We start from the raw sequence: 19161 nt of genomic DNA, 5'->3' as shown, positions 1-19161 counted from the left end.
CTCGCTTGATCTCTTCGTCCACAAAAAGAAAAAAATTACTTCTCCAGAGTGGTGTTAGCTATAGTAAAATCTATAGTTTTGACTTTAGCGTCATTTTTTCTGACTAACCAAATCGTAACGATCTAGAAACAACTACGAAGTAAGTTTGTTTTATAGTTCGATGATGTGTTAATGCTATAAATAGCCCGCAGGGGACCCAGCGTGAAACTTATTGAACATTTCCGGTACATGCGTAAAAGAAAACGAGAATGCCTAGCTCCCATATACTAACTGCCTTATTCATAATAAAACGCTTTTCGAAGGTATAAAGCTATATTAGTTAAAACGTGTTTTAAGCCTAACGAACGTTGGATAAAATTACTTATTCATATTCGTTAGATAAATCTCCTATAACTAAAACGTCTCTATTGTACGCAATGTTACCATTTCGTACAAAAAATCATGATTTACGTAATTTAATGAGGAACTGTCTTTAGAAACGGACATCTTTTCGATGTCTATGGTTTGTCAGTTGTCAAAAGTCGTTGTCAAAGTAATTTCAAAATTCAAAAATCAAAGTTTTGAATTCTGTCGGTTGTCAATCTATGACGGATATCCAACAACATTGAGCTCGAAGCTATTTATCACATTATTTAACGAACAGCTGATCGATGTCGGCCATGTTTTTTTGCGTTCGAGTGCTTAAAATAGGTTTATAGAAGGGTCCTAGCTACTATAAGTCACGTCGACTTTATCGAAGAGATAATGAGCGTTTCAGCTCTAATATGCGATTATAAATGATGGCAGTTTGTGTGGAAATTCATCATTATCGAAGATAAAACCATGAAACTTTGTATTGAGGCACTTGATAAGAAATAATATATAAATATTTGTTCGAGCGTTTTTTAAACTTTGACCTACATGGGGATCAAATAGGAGATTAAAGTTCACAGGGAAATACTATTAAAGAGACTGTCCACAATGACAAGGGATATGCGCTGTATCATAGAAGAGCGCTGCCAACAGCGGAAAGAGCAGTTTGTATGAGTATTATATGAAAATTATCCTAAAAAATAAAAAATAAATTGCCTAAAGTAACTATTCAACGCAGACGAAGTCGCGGGTAAAAGCTAGTGTACATATAAATAAAGTTGAGGTGTATCTATATATGTCATGTATAAGGGACGAGACGAGCAGGACGTTCAGCTGATAGTAATTGATACGCCTTGCCCATTACAAAGCAGTGCCGCTCAGGATTCTTGAAAAACTCAAAAATTCTAAGCGGCACCACAATTGCGCTCGTCACCTTGAGACATAAGATGTTAAGTCTCATTTGCCCAGTAATTTCACTAGCTACGGCGCCCTTCAGACCGAAACACAGTAACGCTTACACATTACTGCTTCACGGCAGAAATAGGCGCATAATGCATATTAATATTTATTCGATACGTATTCCAGATAACCAATTATAAACATTTTTGCCTGTCTATCTCTATATTATGGCTTATCTCTAGCTGCAAAATGTTTGAAGAAACTCACTGATAGATATAATAATAATAATAAAATAAAGCCATATTTATTCAGACCAACTTAGTATCTATTTACAAAGTATTATGATGTAAAATCTATGAATATAACAAATTTATTTTTATTTGCTAAACTAGTCTTAATAATATGTTCTATTCTTCTACTTAACTATTTTTTGTATGTCTGTTTGCCAATCGGCAAAGGCCTCCTCCAACCTTTTCCATTCCTGCCTATCTTGGGCAACTCTATTCCATGTAACTCCTGCTACTTGTCTAATATCATCATCCCACCTTTTCTGTGGTCTGCCCCTTTTCTTTTTCCCTTCTCTAGGGTACTATCGTGTCACAATTTTGCTCCATTTCACTGATAGATATAATAATAATAATTCCTTTATTTCAGGCTACATGGTCCATAAAATAAATACCTTATAGTCTAACATACATATGATATATAACTTAAATCTACGTCACATTTTCGCGGCGATGTGAGGCGCGGGTTCGGTAGCTTCCGGCGGTCGGCGACGTCCGCGATACTTGCAGAACACGACCCCCTTCGGCCACAGCTGCAGGTCCAGGAAGGTTGAAATATGTTCTGTCGGGACGCGAACAACAAAAGAGTTGAAGTCTACTGCGTGACGCGTCACCAACTTTTCGACACCCAACCGGAACCTTGTCTTCTCCACCAAGTACTGAACAATGTCGGAGGCCTTGGTGGTGTGGTGAAAGCGAGAGACGTAGATATATGCATTGATATATTGTTTATTTCTGTGATATAATAGGAGACAAACAGGCAAGAGGAGGCGTAATCGGAAGTGATAGCAGATACTCCATAAGGAGTGCCGCTTGCGCCTCTCTCTCCTGAAGGAAGGTCGCCTTCGATGAAGGCTTAGAGGGCACATGCCCAAAGCCAACCTCAGGTGGTGTTTAGTGGGTAGGCACTTAGGTTTTACGTGAGTCCCACATAACCAAAGGCTTAGGTTGCCTTGGTAGTCATGAGCATACACCACCTCCCTCCCGTCGATATCCCGGAGGTTAGCACTTTCCCTTTGTCTGGGCGCAAAAAAAAAGTCGAACCCCTGGATTTGACTATTTGAACTAGGACTTTTAGTTTAAGCTGCAGATGTCCTATTTATGAGTATTTTTCGCGCTGATATTTCTCTCGCCCGCAGTATAGTGACGTATATTGTTTAAGAATAATTGAATCTGAATAAGTCTTCTCTTAAAATCACTCAACAGAAGTAAACAATATCAAGGGCTACATTAATAATAAGATATTACACAAATAAAACTGAAAATAAAATTTTATGAACGATCGAGGGACTCGAACCCGCAGGGGACCCAGTGTGAAATTTATTGAACATTTCCGGTAGATACGTTCCGTGCAAGCACTCTCTCCAACTGAGCTAACCGTTCGAGTGACGTATCGTTTATAAAATCTTATATGCTTTGTTCAACTTTCAGATTGTGGCTTCGGCGCAGTTGGAAAGAGCGCTTACACGGAACGCCAGAGGTCGCGGGTTCGAGTCATGCATCATTCATAAAATTTTGTTTTCAGTTTTATTTGTGGTATTAATCCCAGAAGTGAGGGTTATCACTTTAAAAACATAACAAATGAATACTATATTACATTTAATTATAATAATTAGCACCGGCCAATTATGCTCTAGTCTAGCTCAAATCTAGATAGCGCTCCTTTAGTCGACTCGAGCCAACTACCGGAACGAACCTCACATAGTCCACCGTGACAGCTCAATCTCATTCACCCATAAAATTAAGAACTCAGTGTGCCATTTTTTTTAATTTTGTAAAATTGGGTTCAGACTTATTCGGACAGCCCTACTACAAATTATATTTGGAAGCCTTAACGAAATAATGATACCAATTAGTGAGGCTCCAACCTTGCCCGCGGTCATTAAAACTCGCTCAGAATTATTTAGAACTTAGAGGATGGATTATATTTCTAAGGCTTTTATAATTTGTATTGACATTTTTTTTTTTATGGAATAGGAGGACAAACGAGCGTACGGGTCACCTGGTGTTAAGTGATCACCGCCGCCCACACTCTCCTGCAACACCAGAGGAATCACAAGAGCGTTGTCGGCCTTTAAGGAAGGTGTACGCGCTTTTCTTGAAGGTACCCATGTCGTTTCGTCCCGGAAACACCCGCACAAGGAAGCTCATTCCACAGCTTCGTGGTACGAGGAAGAAAGCTCCTTGAAAACCGCACTGTGGAGGACCGCCACACATCCAGATGGTGGGGACATCGTAGATAAGGACTATTACACCACGGACATTTTGAGGTAGTAAGGTGAAGAGTGGGGCGATGTATATAATGCTTTTAAAACAATTACGATCCCAGAAAATGTTCAAATCAAATGTATTACGAAATTCAAAAGAATTGTTAAAAAAGTTTGTGTGGTAAGGTTACATAACGTAAGTAATGGAGCGACCGCACGCAGGCTATTAAAGAATAAATTTTATTGTACGATATAACATTAGGAGAACGGTTGACCCTAAAGGCTATCCCTGCAACTTCCCGCTAATTCCATACCTAAACGACTGTATAGCCGAGTGGTTAGCGATCCTACCTACTAAGCTAGAGTTCCCGGGTTCGAATCCCGGTAGGTGCTAGCATTTATATGATGAATATGGATGTTTGTTTCGGAGTCATGGATGTTTATATGTATTTATGTATGTTTAAGTAAGTATATTGTATTAAATATATCGTTGTCTTGCAACCCATAACACAGGCTATATATGCCTAATTTGGGGCAAGATAATTTGTGTAAAAAGTGTTTCAATATTATAAAAAAAAATATATATAAACGCTTCAAATTTTATACGCATATTCAGTAGGTCTGAGAATCGGCTAGTATCTATTTTTCATACCCCTAAGTGATAAGGGTTGTTCACCCTTAACATTTTTTTTGACATTTTTTTTAATTTATTTAATTATGATTTGGCATTCAAATATACATACAACTTCAAATTTTCATCCATCTACGATCAACACTTACTTTTATATTGCGATTTTAATATTATTCTAATCCATACACAGACACACAATAGAGTTGCAATATGGCAATCGAATATAATGATTATACATAGTAGTAGAATTAATTTTATGTACGATATATTTGGTAGGTCTGAGAATTGGTATTTATCTATTTTTATATCCTAAAAATGTTAATTATAGACATTTTTTTTTATTACTTTGTATGTCAATACAACGTTTGCTGGGCCAGCTAGTATTATATATAACTAGCTGACCCGGCAAACGTTGTTTTGCTATATAAAGTATAATTCACGCGATAGTTTTATAAGTAATAATAAGTAAGCAATTATAGCCTGTACATCATTTTGTTCTATTGTCAATAGTTTTTGCAGCGCACGCTAAAATAGGTTTTCGATTTTACACCTTGTGTTACAAAATAGCAATTTTATTACGGATCCCTAATTTTGAAAAAAAAAACGTAGCCTATAGCCTTCCTCGATAAATGGACTACCCAACACTGAAAGAATCATTCAAATCGGACCAGTAGTACCAGAGATTAGCGCGTTCAAACAAACAAACAAACACTGCAGCTTTATAATATTAGTATAGATGAAAATGGTCATTGTTTGGGGCGCTTTCACGCCTAAACCACTGATCGTATCGACATGAAACTACCATTCGATGCGAAATTCGTCCTAGGTGGTTTATAGCTACATATATTTCCAACGTTCCTTGCTTTTAAAATTCGCCTAGCGGTAACGGCTAGTAATTATATAAAAGTAAGTTAATATAAAAGTCCTAATCGCTAAAATTGTCAATCATAAATCTGTTGTCTATGTCTGTAATTCTATATTTTTGTGCAATTTTGTGACAAAATGAAGTTTTATGGCTGACTGACACTATTTAAAAAATTTCTGAAACTTTTACCTGTGTCTGTTCGTCCTTTTATAACTCAAGAACGGCTCGCGCGATCGTAATGGAAATTGGTGTAATTCCGCCAAAATCTGGCACGTCACAGACTCAGTCTCGAGCCAGATTTTGGCCAGACAACACGTCCTGAGGATGCCTCGTGTAGAGGCGAAACACGTGTCGAATTGTTTAAAAACAAATATTGGCGGGATTAACACTAAAGAAAACTTAAATCATTTGTATAAGCTTACTTATCTTATATATAAAATTCTCGTGTCACAATGTTCGTTCCCGTACTCCTCCGAAACGGCTTGACCGATTCTCATGAAATTTTGTGAGCATATTGAGTAGGTTTGAGAATCAGCCAACATCTTTTTTTCATACCCCTATGTAATAAGGGTTGTTCACCCTTAAAAAGTTTTTTTTAATTTTTGGACGAAATTTTTTGTTTTTATTTTTTTATAATGTGGCATTAAAAAATACACACAACTTCAAATTTTCACCCATCTACGATGAACAGTTACTTTTGTATCGCGATTTTAATATCGGCAATACAACGTTTGCTGGGTCAGCTAGTATGTATATAAAATTCTCGTGTCACAATGTTAGTTACCTTACTCCTCCGAAACGGCTTTACTGATTTTTACCAAATTTAATATGCATATTCAGTAGGTCTGAGAATCGGCTACTATCTATTTTTCATCCCCCTAAATGTTAAGGGTCCACCCCTAAATTTATTTTGATTTTTTTGCACGTAATTTTTTGTAATTTTTTTTTAAGATACAGCATTAAAAAATACATACAACCCTAAATTTTCAACCCTATTTTTGTATCACGATTTTTATATAATTCTGTTCCATTCACAAATCCGCTATAGGGTTGCAAGATGGCAATGGATCAATACTTACAATAATTGTAGTACGATAAATTTGGTAGGTCTGAGAATCGGTTGCATCTACTTTTTACACACAAAATTACTACTTTATATAGCAATACAACGTTTGCTGGGTCAGCTAGTATTATAATATAACTAGCTGACCCGACAAACGTTGTTTTGCCATATAAAGTATAATTCACGCGATAGTTTTATAAGTAATAAAATATTGCCTATATATATATTGTACATCATTTTGTTCTATTGTCAATAGTTTTTGCAGCGCACGCAAAAATAGGTTTTCGATTTTACACCTTGTGTTACAAAATAGCAATTTTATTACGGATCCCTAATTTTGAAAAAAAAAACATAGCCTATAGCCTTCCTCGATAAATGGACTACCCAACACTGAAAGAATCATTCAAATCGGACCAGTAGTACCAGAGATTAGCGTGTTCAAACAAACAAACAAACACTGCAGTTTTATAATATTAGTATAGATTCCTAATATTTCCCATTAAATTTTAAACGTGTTCAGTTTTTGTGGGCTTATTTTATGCAGTAAATAAAAATGGCAGTTAACATAAACAATATGTTATGTTTTTAAAGTGATAACCCTCACTTCTAGGATTAATACACAAATAAAATTTGAAAAACAAAATTTTATGAACGATGCGTTGTTTTTTTTTTACAAGAGCGACAGACTTTAGATTTACAAGAGCGACATCTCAAGTCAATTTCCTAATATGCAAATATTGGGGTTGAGCAGGTTATCAACTGTAAAGTAGATCCTGTAGATGAAGCCACAACCTGAGAGTTGAATAAAGCAAACAGAATTTTATAACGAGGCGGTACTCGAACGGTTAGCTCAGTTGGTTAGAGCACCGGCACGGAACGCCGGAGGTCGTGAGTTCGAATCCCGTATCGTTCATAAAATTTTATTTGTGAGTTAACATAAAGTCCTCGAATGGCGACCACGTATCGGAAGACGCAGTACTGGTAGGCCTCCCGCAAGATGGACTGACGATCTGGTCAAGATAGGCGGAATACGTTGGATGAGGGCAGCGCAGGACCGACTGTCGTTGAAATCTTTGGGGGAAGCCTTTGTCCAGTAGTGGACATCAGTTACCGCTGATTATGAATGTCAAAATAAATACAAAACGCGATAGTTTACAAGCCTACTGTTGCGTTGCCCGATTATTTTTAAACAAGAGCACGAAAGAAGTGCTTCTAGGAACTTTATGATGCGGAAGTGAAAAAACTGTATGAAGACCCCCTTATACATAACGGTCCGCTAACTTTAAACAGCCGCTAAGGAGTGTTTATTCTCATTCTGACTTAGGTCAATAGAAGAAGACAGAGTGAGAATTAGCAATGCTTTAAGTTAGCAGACTATTATGAATAAGGGGGTAAGTATTAAGTTGAAAATATTGTTTTTTCGAATATCAAGAGAAAAACAGTTGAATGAATAACTCTTTAGTGCATTATCATTGGTGTACAATAAACAACAAGACTCATAGTCACACTTAAAAATTGACTGAAGCAAAACTCTACCTACTCCGCCACAAAATAAGGTGTTAAGTTCAATGAATGTTTTAATGTTATCTCTATAAATTAATATGAGTTTTCGAATTTGAACATTACTGCCACGACATAAGGTGTTAACTGTATAAGTTTATGTCAACGGCGATCGGACATCTTTTATACATATATTTTTATCCAGTGGGAGGCTCCTGTGGACAGGATGCCGGCTAGATTATGGGAAACACGACACGACGCTTATTTCTGCCATAATGTGTAAACATTACTGTGTTTCGGACTGAAAGGCGCCATAGCTAGTGAAATTACTGGGCAAATGAGACTAAACATCTCATGTCTCAAGTTGACGAGCGCAATTAGTGACGCTCAGAATTTTTAGGTTTTACAAAAATCCTGACCGGCACTGCATTGTAATAGGCAGGGCGTATCAATGATCATCAGCTGAACGTCCTGCTCGTCTCGTCCCTTACTGTCATAAAAAAATGAACTTATCTATATTATCCCAACGTTTCGATATTTTTTGTCGTCAAGTTCAGTTATTCAATGCGTTTTAATCCTTTTTATTTTTATTATCTACTAATAAGATCTATCGACTTTAATGTGAATTTTTGTTTTCATTTTTTTTTTATGGAATAGCAGGACAAACGAGCGTACGGGTCACCTGTTGTTAAGTGATCACCGCCGCCCACAATATCTTGTAACACCAGAGGAATCACAGGAGCGTTGCCGGCCTTTAAGGAAGGTGTACGCGCTTTTTTTGAAGGTACCCATGTCGTTTCATGTTTCAATACTATGTTTAACTTGAGTGCACGTGAGGTTTGTCCCTGCGGGCTGGCTGCCAGTGAAAGTTATCAGCTCTACGGAATACTGATCAAGTAATCAGGTTATCTAAGTTACTCAGACCACAGAGCATGTATACTGATGTAGCTTAAATTAAGGATTGGTCTCCGCTGCGCTCCAACTAGATACTGCACTATCTAAGAACAATGGTTTTTTAGTACGGCAACTATTAGATGCTTGTGTGCGTGGTATTTTGACACTCAGTGGCATCGTTCAATTTTTATAACATACACTTCGTGTTATTTTACATTGAAATTAATAAAATATAAAATAAAGGTACTGATGTTAAGTGATCCCAGTGTCTTTCTTATTTCTTGTTGTATTATTTTTACAACGCAACCCGGCATTTTAGTTTCTATTATTTGCAAAGTTTAACAGAACATGTCGCACGTCAACGTTCCACATTCTTCGAAACTGGCTCGAGTACGCCCACTTGGGCGTAGTATTAGTTGCCGCACTTTGCGACTACGCCTGCGGTTTCTAGTTAGAGGGCAGCAGAGACCAATTCCTAATCTTAATTATGTAGATTGTGACGTTATGCGAATTGATTAAATATATAAATGTCGCGAAATTGTTATCAAAGCCAAAAATCTTACAGCCAGCAATTACTTCATATTACGAATTAGTTTTCATATTATCAAAATATTGATACTAAGTATTTGTTATAAAAATTGTAAGAAAGCTAATTACTTACAATTATTATACTATTACTGAATAAGTTTACGATGATTATGATCAAACAGTTCATAATTGGTCGAGCGACACATAATTTTCGCCAATTATCTTGAGTATCTAATCAGCAAAGTTGTGAAGAGTTAGTTTCCTTACAATGTTCCTGAAAATCCTTTTTTGCTGTGGGGTCGTGCAAATACATGAATACTAATATTATAAAGCTCAAACGGTTTTGTTCGTTTCTGCGGATCGGAAAATCGAATTATAGCTTAAGTCACCCGTCAACCCCCTTCTGGATTAGATGTGCAAATCGCGTGATGTCGGTGTATGTGTGAATGAATAAATGATACGCCCTGCCCTTTACAATGCATGCCGCTCAGGGTTCTTGAAAAACCCAAAAATTCTGAGCGGCACTACAACTGCGATCGTTACCTTGAGACATAAAATGTTAAATCTCATTTACTCAGTAACTTCACTAGGGACGGCGCCCTTCAGACTGAAACACAGTAGTGCTTACACATAACTGCTTCACGGTAGAAATAGGCGCCATTGTGGTACCTTTACACTAACCAGCATCCGGCGTAAAGGAGCCTCCCATTGGTAAACGTCAACTAGTGCGTCAAGTACTCGAATGAGAAGAATTTACAGTATTTCAACATGCTATGTATAGGCGCAATTATTTTATCTACGACGCAGCTCGTACGGAATATGAAAAACGTTTTGGTCATCCGCTCGGTCTACCGTAGCCGTGCAATATCGTCCAGTGCGCTGATGCAGGCCAGCCACGGTTGCCAGACAGCTTGTAGGAGGCTTGAAGGGCTGGAATTGTCCGCCGATGACACGATTAACTGACCAATATTCACGATTTCTGCGTGAGATCTGCAGCAGTTGGACGAGCTGAGTCTCGCTATTTTTAGGCAAATGTGGTTCCAACATGACCGGGCTGCGCGTGCCTTTCGAGAATATCTCCTGTAAAAGTACGGCACTGACGTGCTTGGGTGACGTCGAAGTTGGTCACGTCGACCACAACCTGCGATTGAGAGACGCTCAACAAGTGGAGATAATTATGAATTAAGTGTTTTGAGTAAATTTTCCTTGTTTAACAAACTACAAACAAACTGCAAGCTATGCGCGGTCGCCATCCGCCCGCTGCCCGCGCACCTTCCGCAGGTAACATGAATGAAATGGGTGTGTGTGGGCGGGGCAAAAAAAAACGGCCAATGGCAGAGGTGTCCAAGCTTTTATGATTGGGTACGTTATTATTATTATTATTTCACTTATTTATGTGCTCATTTCCTGAAAATAAATGTGTTTAATATGTTCTCACTATTTGATATCAATATACGCCTAATATAGTACGAGACTTTTTAACTTACTTGTCATTACTACAGCAGCAGAACGAATGGAAGGTGGTGGATACGGCGAACAGCAGACACAGTGCCAGGCCATACACGATAGCGGCGATAGCTTGCGGCGCGTTCAGAGACCGCGTCAGAAGCTCGCGCGCGCCCAGCGACGCAGGTGCGACGCAAAGAGCGTGCGTGCACACGTTCGCAACATGCTCCACCTGCGAAAAATAATCAATAAAAAATCTTGTCTTTCACGAGAGTGTTTGTTAACGATACGCGCTCGCCATGCGTTCGACATGATTTTCCGACACCTTTTGAACTTCAGTCTATCTCCCAACAATATTGTCTGAAGTGGACACCTATTACATTTACAATCATAGCACATGTGGAAGACCCCTTTGCACAGAATGCCAGCTAGATTATGGGTACCACAACAGCACCTATTTCTGCCATGAAACAGTAATGTGTAAAAATTACTGTGTTTCGGTCTGAAGGGCGCCGTAGCTAGTGAAATTACTGGGCACATGAGACTTAGCATCTTATGTCTCAAGGTGACGAGCGCATTTGTAGTGCCTCTCAGAACTTTTGGGTTTGTCAAGAATCTTGAGCGGCACTGCATTGTAATGAGCATGGCGTATCAATGACCATCTCGTCCCTTATTTTTATAAAAAAAAGACACTACAGATCGTTCGCATATTTTATATCGCCTCTCGCTGTAAAGTGGGCTAGCCTAAGCGCTATATTGCCATTATGCTTTCAAACATACTTTTTTTTATTAGGGGGCAAACGGGCAAGAGTGGAGGGAAGTGGTTAGGCAACCACCCATGGACACCCCGCAACACCAGGATCAAGAGATGAGTTGACATGTTCGGAAAACGACAGCCGTAGTTGATTCCACGAAGTGGCTGTGCGAGGAGAGAGGTTTATCGCATGACGCGCGGTCGTAGGAAGCCATACGTCAACATAATGCACGTGGGTTTCCGCATTCTGACGTAGAATTCGGCTGCTAGTATCAACCCGAACGCTGGCTTCCTTGTTCGAAATATTAAACATTATATTTGTGAATATGTCACAGCTTAATTGCTTTTAATTATATATTAATTTAATTCTATCGTTTTAAATATGTCAATGATTAAGAAAAATAAAAAAGTTTTTCATCAATTGTGGGTAGTAACTGTTTTAATCATAAATATGTTAATATGTTATGATTTTATTAAGGTACGATTTAAAGAGACGAAAAAAACGGTCACTTGATGGCAAGTGATAAACGATGTAGTGCTGCTCAGAAGTCCAGTAATTTTAAAAACCCTTCAAATCGAAGGAATGTTCAAGAAATAAATATTTTATAGCTCATATCAGGCTTTTAATCCCGCAGCTTATCTCCAATATCGGTATTTGCGGCAGTGAAAAATTTTCGATCCCGGATCTCGGAATTCGCGGGATCGCACTTAGAAATCAATATAATGTTAGGCATTTTCACGTAAAGGATATGGTCTCTGCCTACCCCTGCAATGATTATGTACATATTCGAATGTAAATAAACCAAAAAAGAACACACTTTTTGCGGGTAGATAAAATATTTCACCATCACACGATGCTTGGTAACTGCAGGCAGTTTGAAAATAGATGAAAAGTGCAGTTTTTGTTTGCCGTTGCGAAATATGTTAGCGCAAAGATACAGCTAGCTTTTGAAGCTAATGATGAATTCTTGTCTTCCAGTTTCTTTATCATGTATGAGTATAGGTTCAGGCGTAACAGGCGTATATACATTTTTTTATGATAATAAGGGACGAGACGTGCAGGACGCTCAGGATTATTGAAAAACCCAAAAATTCTGAGCGGCACTACAACTGCGCTCGTCACCTTGAGACATATGTTGTCAAGTCTCATTTTAGTAATTTCACTAGCAACGGCGCCCTTCAGACCGAAACACAGTAATGCTTACACATTACTGTTCACCTGCACCTCCGTTGCACCTGCATCCGGTGCAACGGAGCATCCCACAGGACATAATCCCGCATGCGGGAATTAAGCGGGATCACGCACTTAAACTTGTAATACTGCATTACGCGGGACTTGAAAATGACAATACCGAGATTGGAAGCCGTAGTCAGAGCCCATAATCTTACTTAATCTCAATCACTTCATAGTATTTGTATACCATAGACCTAGATACAAGCTTCTAGACAAACCGACAGACCGATAATTCGTGAACAATTTTGTTTTATTCATGTGCTAATGCCAAGCGTGCTTGACTGTTTAAAGTCAAAGTCAAATAAACTTTATTCAATTAAGCTTTAAAAAAAAGGGGTTGGGAATCGTCATTAAAAATAGGTAGTTTGCATTACTGATTCTTCTATATGTTGGGAAAATATAAGCTCGTGTGAAGAACATACAAGAAACTGAACGGCCACTCTTTTTTATGATTGGTCAATCCAAATCGGTTACAGTAACAGAAAACAGTAAAGCAAGATAAAAAAGGTAAGTGAATCTATCTATGATATCTAATCTCTGTTAGGTCTTTTTTGATATTACCAAAGAGCCGTTTAACTTTTATTACAGACTAGTTGACCCGTCACACGTTGTTCTGTATATAATAAATAAAAACTGTTTTTTTTTTAATTTGTCAAATTTTTTTTTATAACATCAAGAATTATTTCGTAAAATATGCTCCCTGTTGTTGTTATGAAATTGTTTTAGGTACAGCAGAACTGTCAAACCGTGCGTCAATAAATTTTCTCATAGAAAATATGTACATACAAAACAAATATCGGACGACGGGGGACGCATCAAAGGAAAAACAAAATTGTTATTTTTATTTAATTCCGAACACTTTCATATTTATTCACCTTTTAAACCTTCCCTGGACTTCCACAAATAATTCAAGACCAAAATTAGGCAAATCGGTCCAGCCGTTCTCGAGTTTTAGCGAAACTAACGAACAGCAATTCATTTTTATATATATAGATTTGGAGGACAAACTAGCTTATAAGTCACTAGATAGTAAGAGAGCATCGCCACCCGTTCTCTCTTGGAACACCAGAGGTATCACAGCAGCTAACCAACTGCTTGTGCTTTTGAAGGTACCTATGCTGTATCTATCTGGAAACCCCTCACAAGGAAGCTCATTCTTTAGCTATACGTGTAAAAAAGTTTCTTAAAAATCGCGCTGTGGAGGAACGTCATAGTACACGATGCGCTAATAGGTCATATGCTCGACGATTTGCAAAATGCAGCAAGGATAAAAAACCACACTATTCAAGGCGTACTCAGTACCGGATTGAGAAAGCGCGGGGCCTTTAGCAAACTTTTTCAAAGAGCCCTTGATCTGTATTGGAACTTGTCGGATACCAAGTATTTAACGTGGATTGTCTGTAGGAAAAGTTGTATTTTCACGTTTTTGTGACTTGATGTCACAAAAATTTAATATACCACATCTTAAGAGGATTCGCTCAAAAAATTACGGTCAGGTAGAGATATTGAGAAGGCTTAAATATGCGGGGGCCTTTTTTCGCGCGGGGCCCGTAGCAAGTGCTACTGTTTCTTCGTGGTTAATCCGGCACTGGGCGTACTGTTTAGGTATGTACACCTGCCAGCTGTGGATAACGTTTTGGCAGAAAGCCATGAGCAGAATATGAGTCCAGTACAATGACGCGTTCTGGGCTCTTATGCGGCAGTGCTGCAGCGCGTCGGGCATGTTCGCAGACCCTGGGGTCCCCGACTTTTTCGCGATAATCAGCGTTGCCTCTTTCTGGCTGAGACTGTTCCGACAACAAAATACTCGTGGCTGTCTCGGACGACATCAGAAATCCAGTGTTTAAGCGCTGGATCTGTCTTTACATGGACAAGAACAAAAAATGACTGCACAAATATGTGCAATATACATAGTTTTAGTTACTTTAATTTTACCCCCTTACCATGTCTAAAATTTTTTAAACTATGGGTCTCATTATGCATGAAATAAATGCCTTTTATTTATTTATTTATATAAGCTTCTCATCAAAAAAAAAATCGAAACGCAAGTAGTTTAAGACGGCAATGAAATAAAATTAACAGTTTATTGAATTAGGCGTTATTTTGGGAAAATCCATTATTAACCAAATGTTGTGATTTTTTTAATGTTAATTCCGATGTTTTGTCTTTAATAAATTCCAAATGTGTTTCGCCTTTACACAAGACCTCCGCAGTATATTTGAACTCGCCAAATTCTGACATGAGTCTCGATTTAACTCTCGGGTAACCCAAATGATGGAAGTTATGAGAGAAGCACCTTGTGCCATACAAAGGCCTTCGCTACAGTTAGTTCTTAGACATTCATCAGTTCTTGATAAATTGGTGACCTTCTAGGTATACCTAGAACTGGGGGTTAATTATGCTCTCCATAATTTTGGAGAGCAGGGAGTTTATAGCTATAGGCCTGTAGTTTGCCCGATCCTGTCTCCTTTTTTGGATCAGATGCACAAGTATTGAACATTTGGATAGTAAAAAAATACAATTAATGTCATTAAAAAGTACATAAGTAAATAGCTAATAGTATAGTCTACAGTGTAGACTCTACAGTGTAGACTCTACACAATGTTATACCATAGTTCCAAATTTGAATTTTCATTAAATAAATGAATATAGAGATTTTATTAAGTTATGTTAAGATGAATGATATATTGTGTCAGTTTACCTAAGATTCTACTAGTTTTCTAAAGTTTTCTTTTCACAACTGAGAGTGTATGAAAAATTTTGAAAAAGGAATTGTATATGAGTGAATACAATATAGGTAAGTATGAGAAATAAATTACATATTTCGGATGGAGGCACAGTGAAGGTTGTACAGATGTATTTAATAATTTGGAAAATCTGAAGATATACATTCATTTGATGTACAAGATTATTACTTAAATATGTTTTAATAGCATAAATCCTTGTTACTAATATTAAATTATTTACGTGACAAATATTTTTGAAATATTTTAAGATACGGAAAGTCACTGAAATATTAAAATTATTTAAATATTTATTCTAAACTACTCACAGTGGTGGGAACATAGGCTTTGTTCGATGTAGCTCTTTCATTCATCCATTTTACAGACTTCAGTTTCTCCCATGGAAGTTCACATTGGAAAAGTAATTGACTACTTCGTAATTTTGATTTAAGCTTTATGATAAATACCGAAAATAAACTCACGACGTCGCCCATGGTTTCTAATAAGCTGTAAGCACTATGTGAGATAAAACTTAAATGGTCAAAAGACCAAAACTAGGTGGCTTATATATAGCTCATATCTTCTATTTGGATTATTCTTTTGAAATATTTTACATATTGAATATTTTTAATATTTAATTAGGAAAGTTCGACTGAAACTCTCACTCTCAGCTCTATTTTCTAAACAACACTGACTACTGATAGTGACAACCATAGATAATAGAAGTGACAACTGACAACAAAGTTTAAAGTACAAAGTACAAACGACCTGTCAGTAATCAGTAGGTATACTAAAATTAAATTACTCTTATCTATGCTCCGAACGCAGACTACTAAAATATTTTAAAGATTAGTTTTTTTTTTTTTGAGAGGAGGAAATACGGTTACGTATTTACGCCCCGGAACGGGGCGTAATATGTCGGACTCGAGTGTCCGCGTAAGCGGACACCCCATACCGATTAAACCCTCCTCTGTGCTGTTAGCAGCACAGAGGAATTTCACAGCGAAGTAGGACGTGGGCCGTGGAGGCCGCAAAGACTACGCAACAACAGTCGCGGGGCGTCTCCTAAGGAGACTCGAACTTCAGACCGGCTGTGTGCTTGTGGGAAGGAGAGAGAATGAAAATGAAGATGAAATGAAGATGAAAGATGAAAAGGTGATAAGAACACACTCGCCGGCGAGTGTGGTGATGTTTTGTGTAATGTATGTAAGTGTGTATGTATGTGTTTATGATTGTATGTATGTGTGTTTGTATGTATGTACGTAGTGTAAATATTTGTGTGCATGTATGTTTGTGTCTGTTGGTGGAGTGTGTTTGTGATTGTGTAAGTGGTGTATGTCAGTCCGTCAGTCAGTCCGTGTGTGAGTGAGTGTAGTGAAGCGATTACAGGACGAGGACTAACGTCTCGTCGGGTATCAAAACAATGTGTGGTGTATCTAGGGTGCGGGCCGCTGGCCATCGTCAGAGCGACGAGTGCCAGTGGTTTGCGGTGGTTGACCGCGCCTACGCCTGCGAAGGCGGTGTGTGCGTGTCTATGTCGGTGTTTGTGTGGGTGTCGCGTTCGCGATGGTGATGTCGTCATCCGGGTCTACCGTTACGTGTCTGGGACGTCTTATTGGGTTGAGACTATGGTGAAGGGTGGTGTACCCGCATGCCTTCCTAACCAAGATGTTGGGATGGTTAGGCGCCTTGTCAAAGAAGCGTCGCGAGATCTCTTTAAAGTGTTGAGCTATCGTCGGAAGCTCTAGGTCGCGGTGAAGGTCAACGTTTCGGATGAACCACGGGGCTCCGGTTGCCATGCGCGTGAATTTATTTTGAACTACTTGCAAACGACGTAAGTAGCTCGGTCGGGTGTGCGCGAAAACGACGCTTGCGTATGACAGTATGGGCCGTACGATGGTTTTGTACAGCGTCACTTTGTGTTTGAGCGGAAGTTTGCTTCGCCCACACACAAGTGGATAAAGGCGACTGAGGACAAATCGGGCTCTATTGCATACCGTATCAATATGTTTCTTGAAGTTCATATTGCTGTTGAACGTGACTCCTAAGTATTTGTAATCCTTCACCCACGGTATGGGTGTTTCATACAATTTAATGACGTCGGTCGGTCGTTTTTTAGCGCGGATGCTATTCGCGTTACCGAAGAGTACCGCTGCACTCTTGCTGGGGTTCACTTCAATCCGCCATTTTCTGAACCAGTTGCCTAGTTCATCGACGGCGGCTTGAAGCACTTTAATGTTCCTGCTCAAGGTTGAGCGGTTCAATAGAGCGGAGCCAAAGTAGAGTGCCGTATCGTCAGCGTACTGAGCGAGCTGGACACTCGGAAACTTGGGAATGTCGCTCGTGAAGAGCGAGAAAAGAGTGGGAGAGAGGACTGAACCCTGTGGCACGCCAGACCTGATGGGTCTGGGTGAGGATAGGGTGCCCTCTACTCTATATCGGAAGGAGCGATCAGTAAGGTAGGCTCGTATGATGCGCACGAGCCTGTCTGGCACTTCCAATTGATACAGCTTGAATACTAAGCCGTTGTGCCATACCTTGTCGAATGCCTTCGCAACATCGAAAAACACGGCTGCCGTGGTAGCGTGAAGTTGACGCCGTACGAGAATGTACTCGGTGAGTCGGTGAGCCTGCTGGGGACACGAGTGAGCGGTTCTGAATCCGAACTGTATGTCGGGTATCAGGTTGAGCTCCGCGATGTAATGATTAAGACGCGCGAGAATTAATCTTTCGTAAAGTTTCCCGATCGAGTTAATTAAGCTAATAGGCCTATAGCTACTCGGATTAGCTTTAGGTTTATTGGGTTTTGGGATACCGATAACAATGGAATCCTTCCATTGTTCGGGGAACGCGCTGTTAGACAATAGAATATTAAAAATGGTAACCAATAAAGTAATAATAGTCGAGGGTAGGATTTTAAGAACCCTATTGTTTATAGTGTCGGGCCCCGGGGCCTTCTTGGAGTTAAGCTCCTTAATGATTAGCTTCACCTCTTCGTAAGAGGTGGGTTTTATTACATCGCCTGAAGGGCCCAGAGCGGAGCGACGTTCAACTTCACGATCAACTTCGTCAACGTCTGTCGGATCGGCTGCTGCATTTGGAGAGCACTGACTCTCGAGACTATCGGCGAGGCATTCAGCCTTCTCATCGTCATCGAGCGCCGGCTGCAGTCCCGGTCTGTCCAAAGGAGGCATGACAGTGGGCGGCTCCTGTTTGAACGCGCGAGGCAGCTTCCAGAAAGCCACATGTGATGGTTTAAGGTTGCCGAGCAAGCGGTCCCAACGTTCGCCGCGGAGTTCCGCGATACGTTCCCGTACCACCCGCTGTAGGTAGCGGAGGTGGCGCCTATTCTCGACCGACGGATACCTGTCGTAAAGTCTAGTGGCTCTGTGCTTCTGTGTGAGTAAGTTCCTGACCTCTGGAGGCAGGTTTAGGCGATGCGGTTGCATCGTCGGAACCTGCCTGGAGCAGGCCTTGATCCTATTCTGTATATGTGACGTCACATGAGAGATAGCACTGTGAGCCGTGTCGACCGAGTCGATGACGTCCGGTATAAGGTCAAGGTCGTCGGACTTGATAGACTCGAGATCCTTTTCCAGCAGTTGCCAGTCGATCACTGTATTCGTCGGTGGTTGAAAGTTAACCGGTGGGCCTAGATTTAGGACGACGGGCCGGTGGTCTGACTCTAATTCGTGAAAAACCTTGATTGAATTTACATTGAGCGTTACGTTCTTAAGTATCGCAACGTCTAGAATGTCGGGTCGGTGCGTGACGTTATCCG

General features: G+C 39.5%; 1 protein-coding gene across 1 annotated transcript in view; it reads right to left on the bottom strand.

The window, feature by feature from the left end:
• The window catches only part of LOC126973908 (monocyte to macrophage differentiation factor), a 35735-nt gene extending 19665 nt beyond the window's left edge, over positions 1-16070 (bottom strand). The window contains exons 1-2 of the mRNA XM_050821279.1: positions 15710-16070; positions 10711-10901 (exon numbers count right to left, since the gene is read on the bottom strand). Coding sequence (XP_050677236.1) covers positions 10711-10901; positions 15710-15874 — 356 coding nt within the window. The 5' untranslated portion in view covers positions 15875-16070. The remainder of the gene's footprint in view (positions 1-10710; positions 10902-15709) is intronic.
• Between the last annotated feature and the right edge of the window lie 3091 nt (positions 16071-19161).

This window comes from Leptidea sinapis, chromosome 30, assembly GCF_905404315.1.
Source record: "Leptidea sinapis chromosome 30, ilLepSina1.1, whole genome shotgun sequence".
Lineage (NCBI taxonomy): Eukaryota > Metazoa > Arthropoda > Insecta > Lepidoptera > Pieridae > Leptidea > Leptidea sinapis.
The sequence above is the reverse complement of the archived record's forward strand: the minus strand, read 5'-3'. Positions and strand labels throughout refer to the sequence as shown.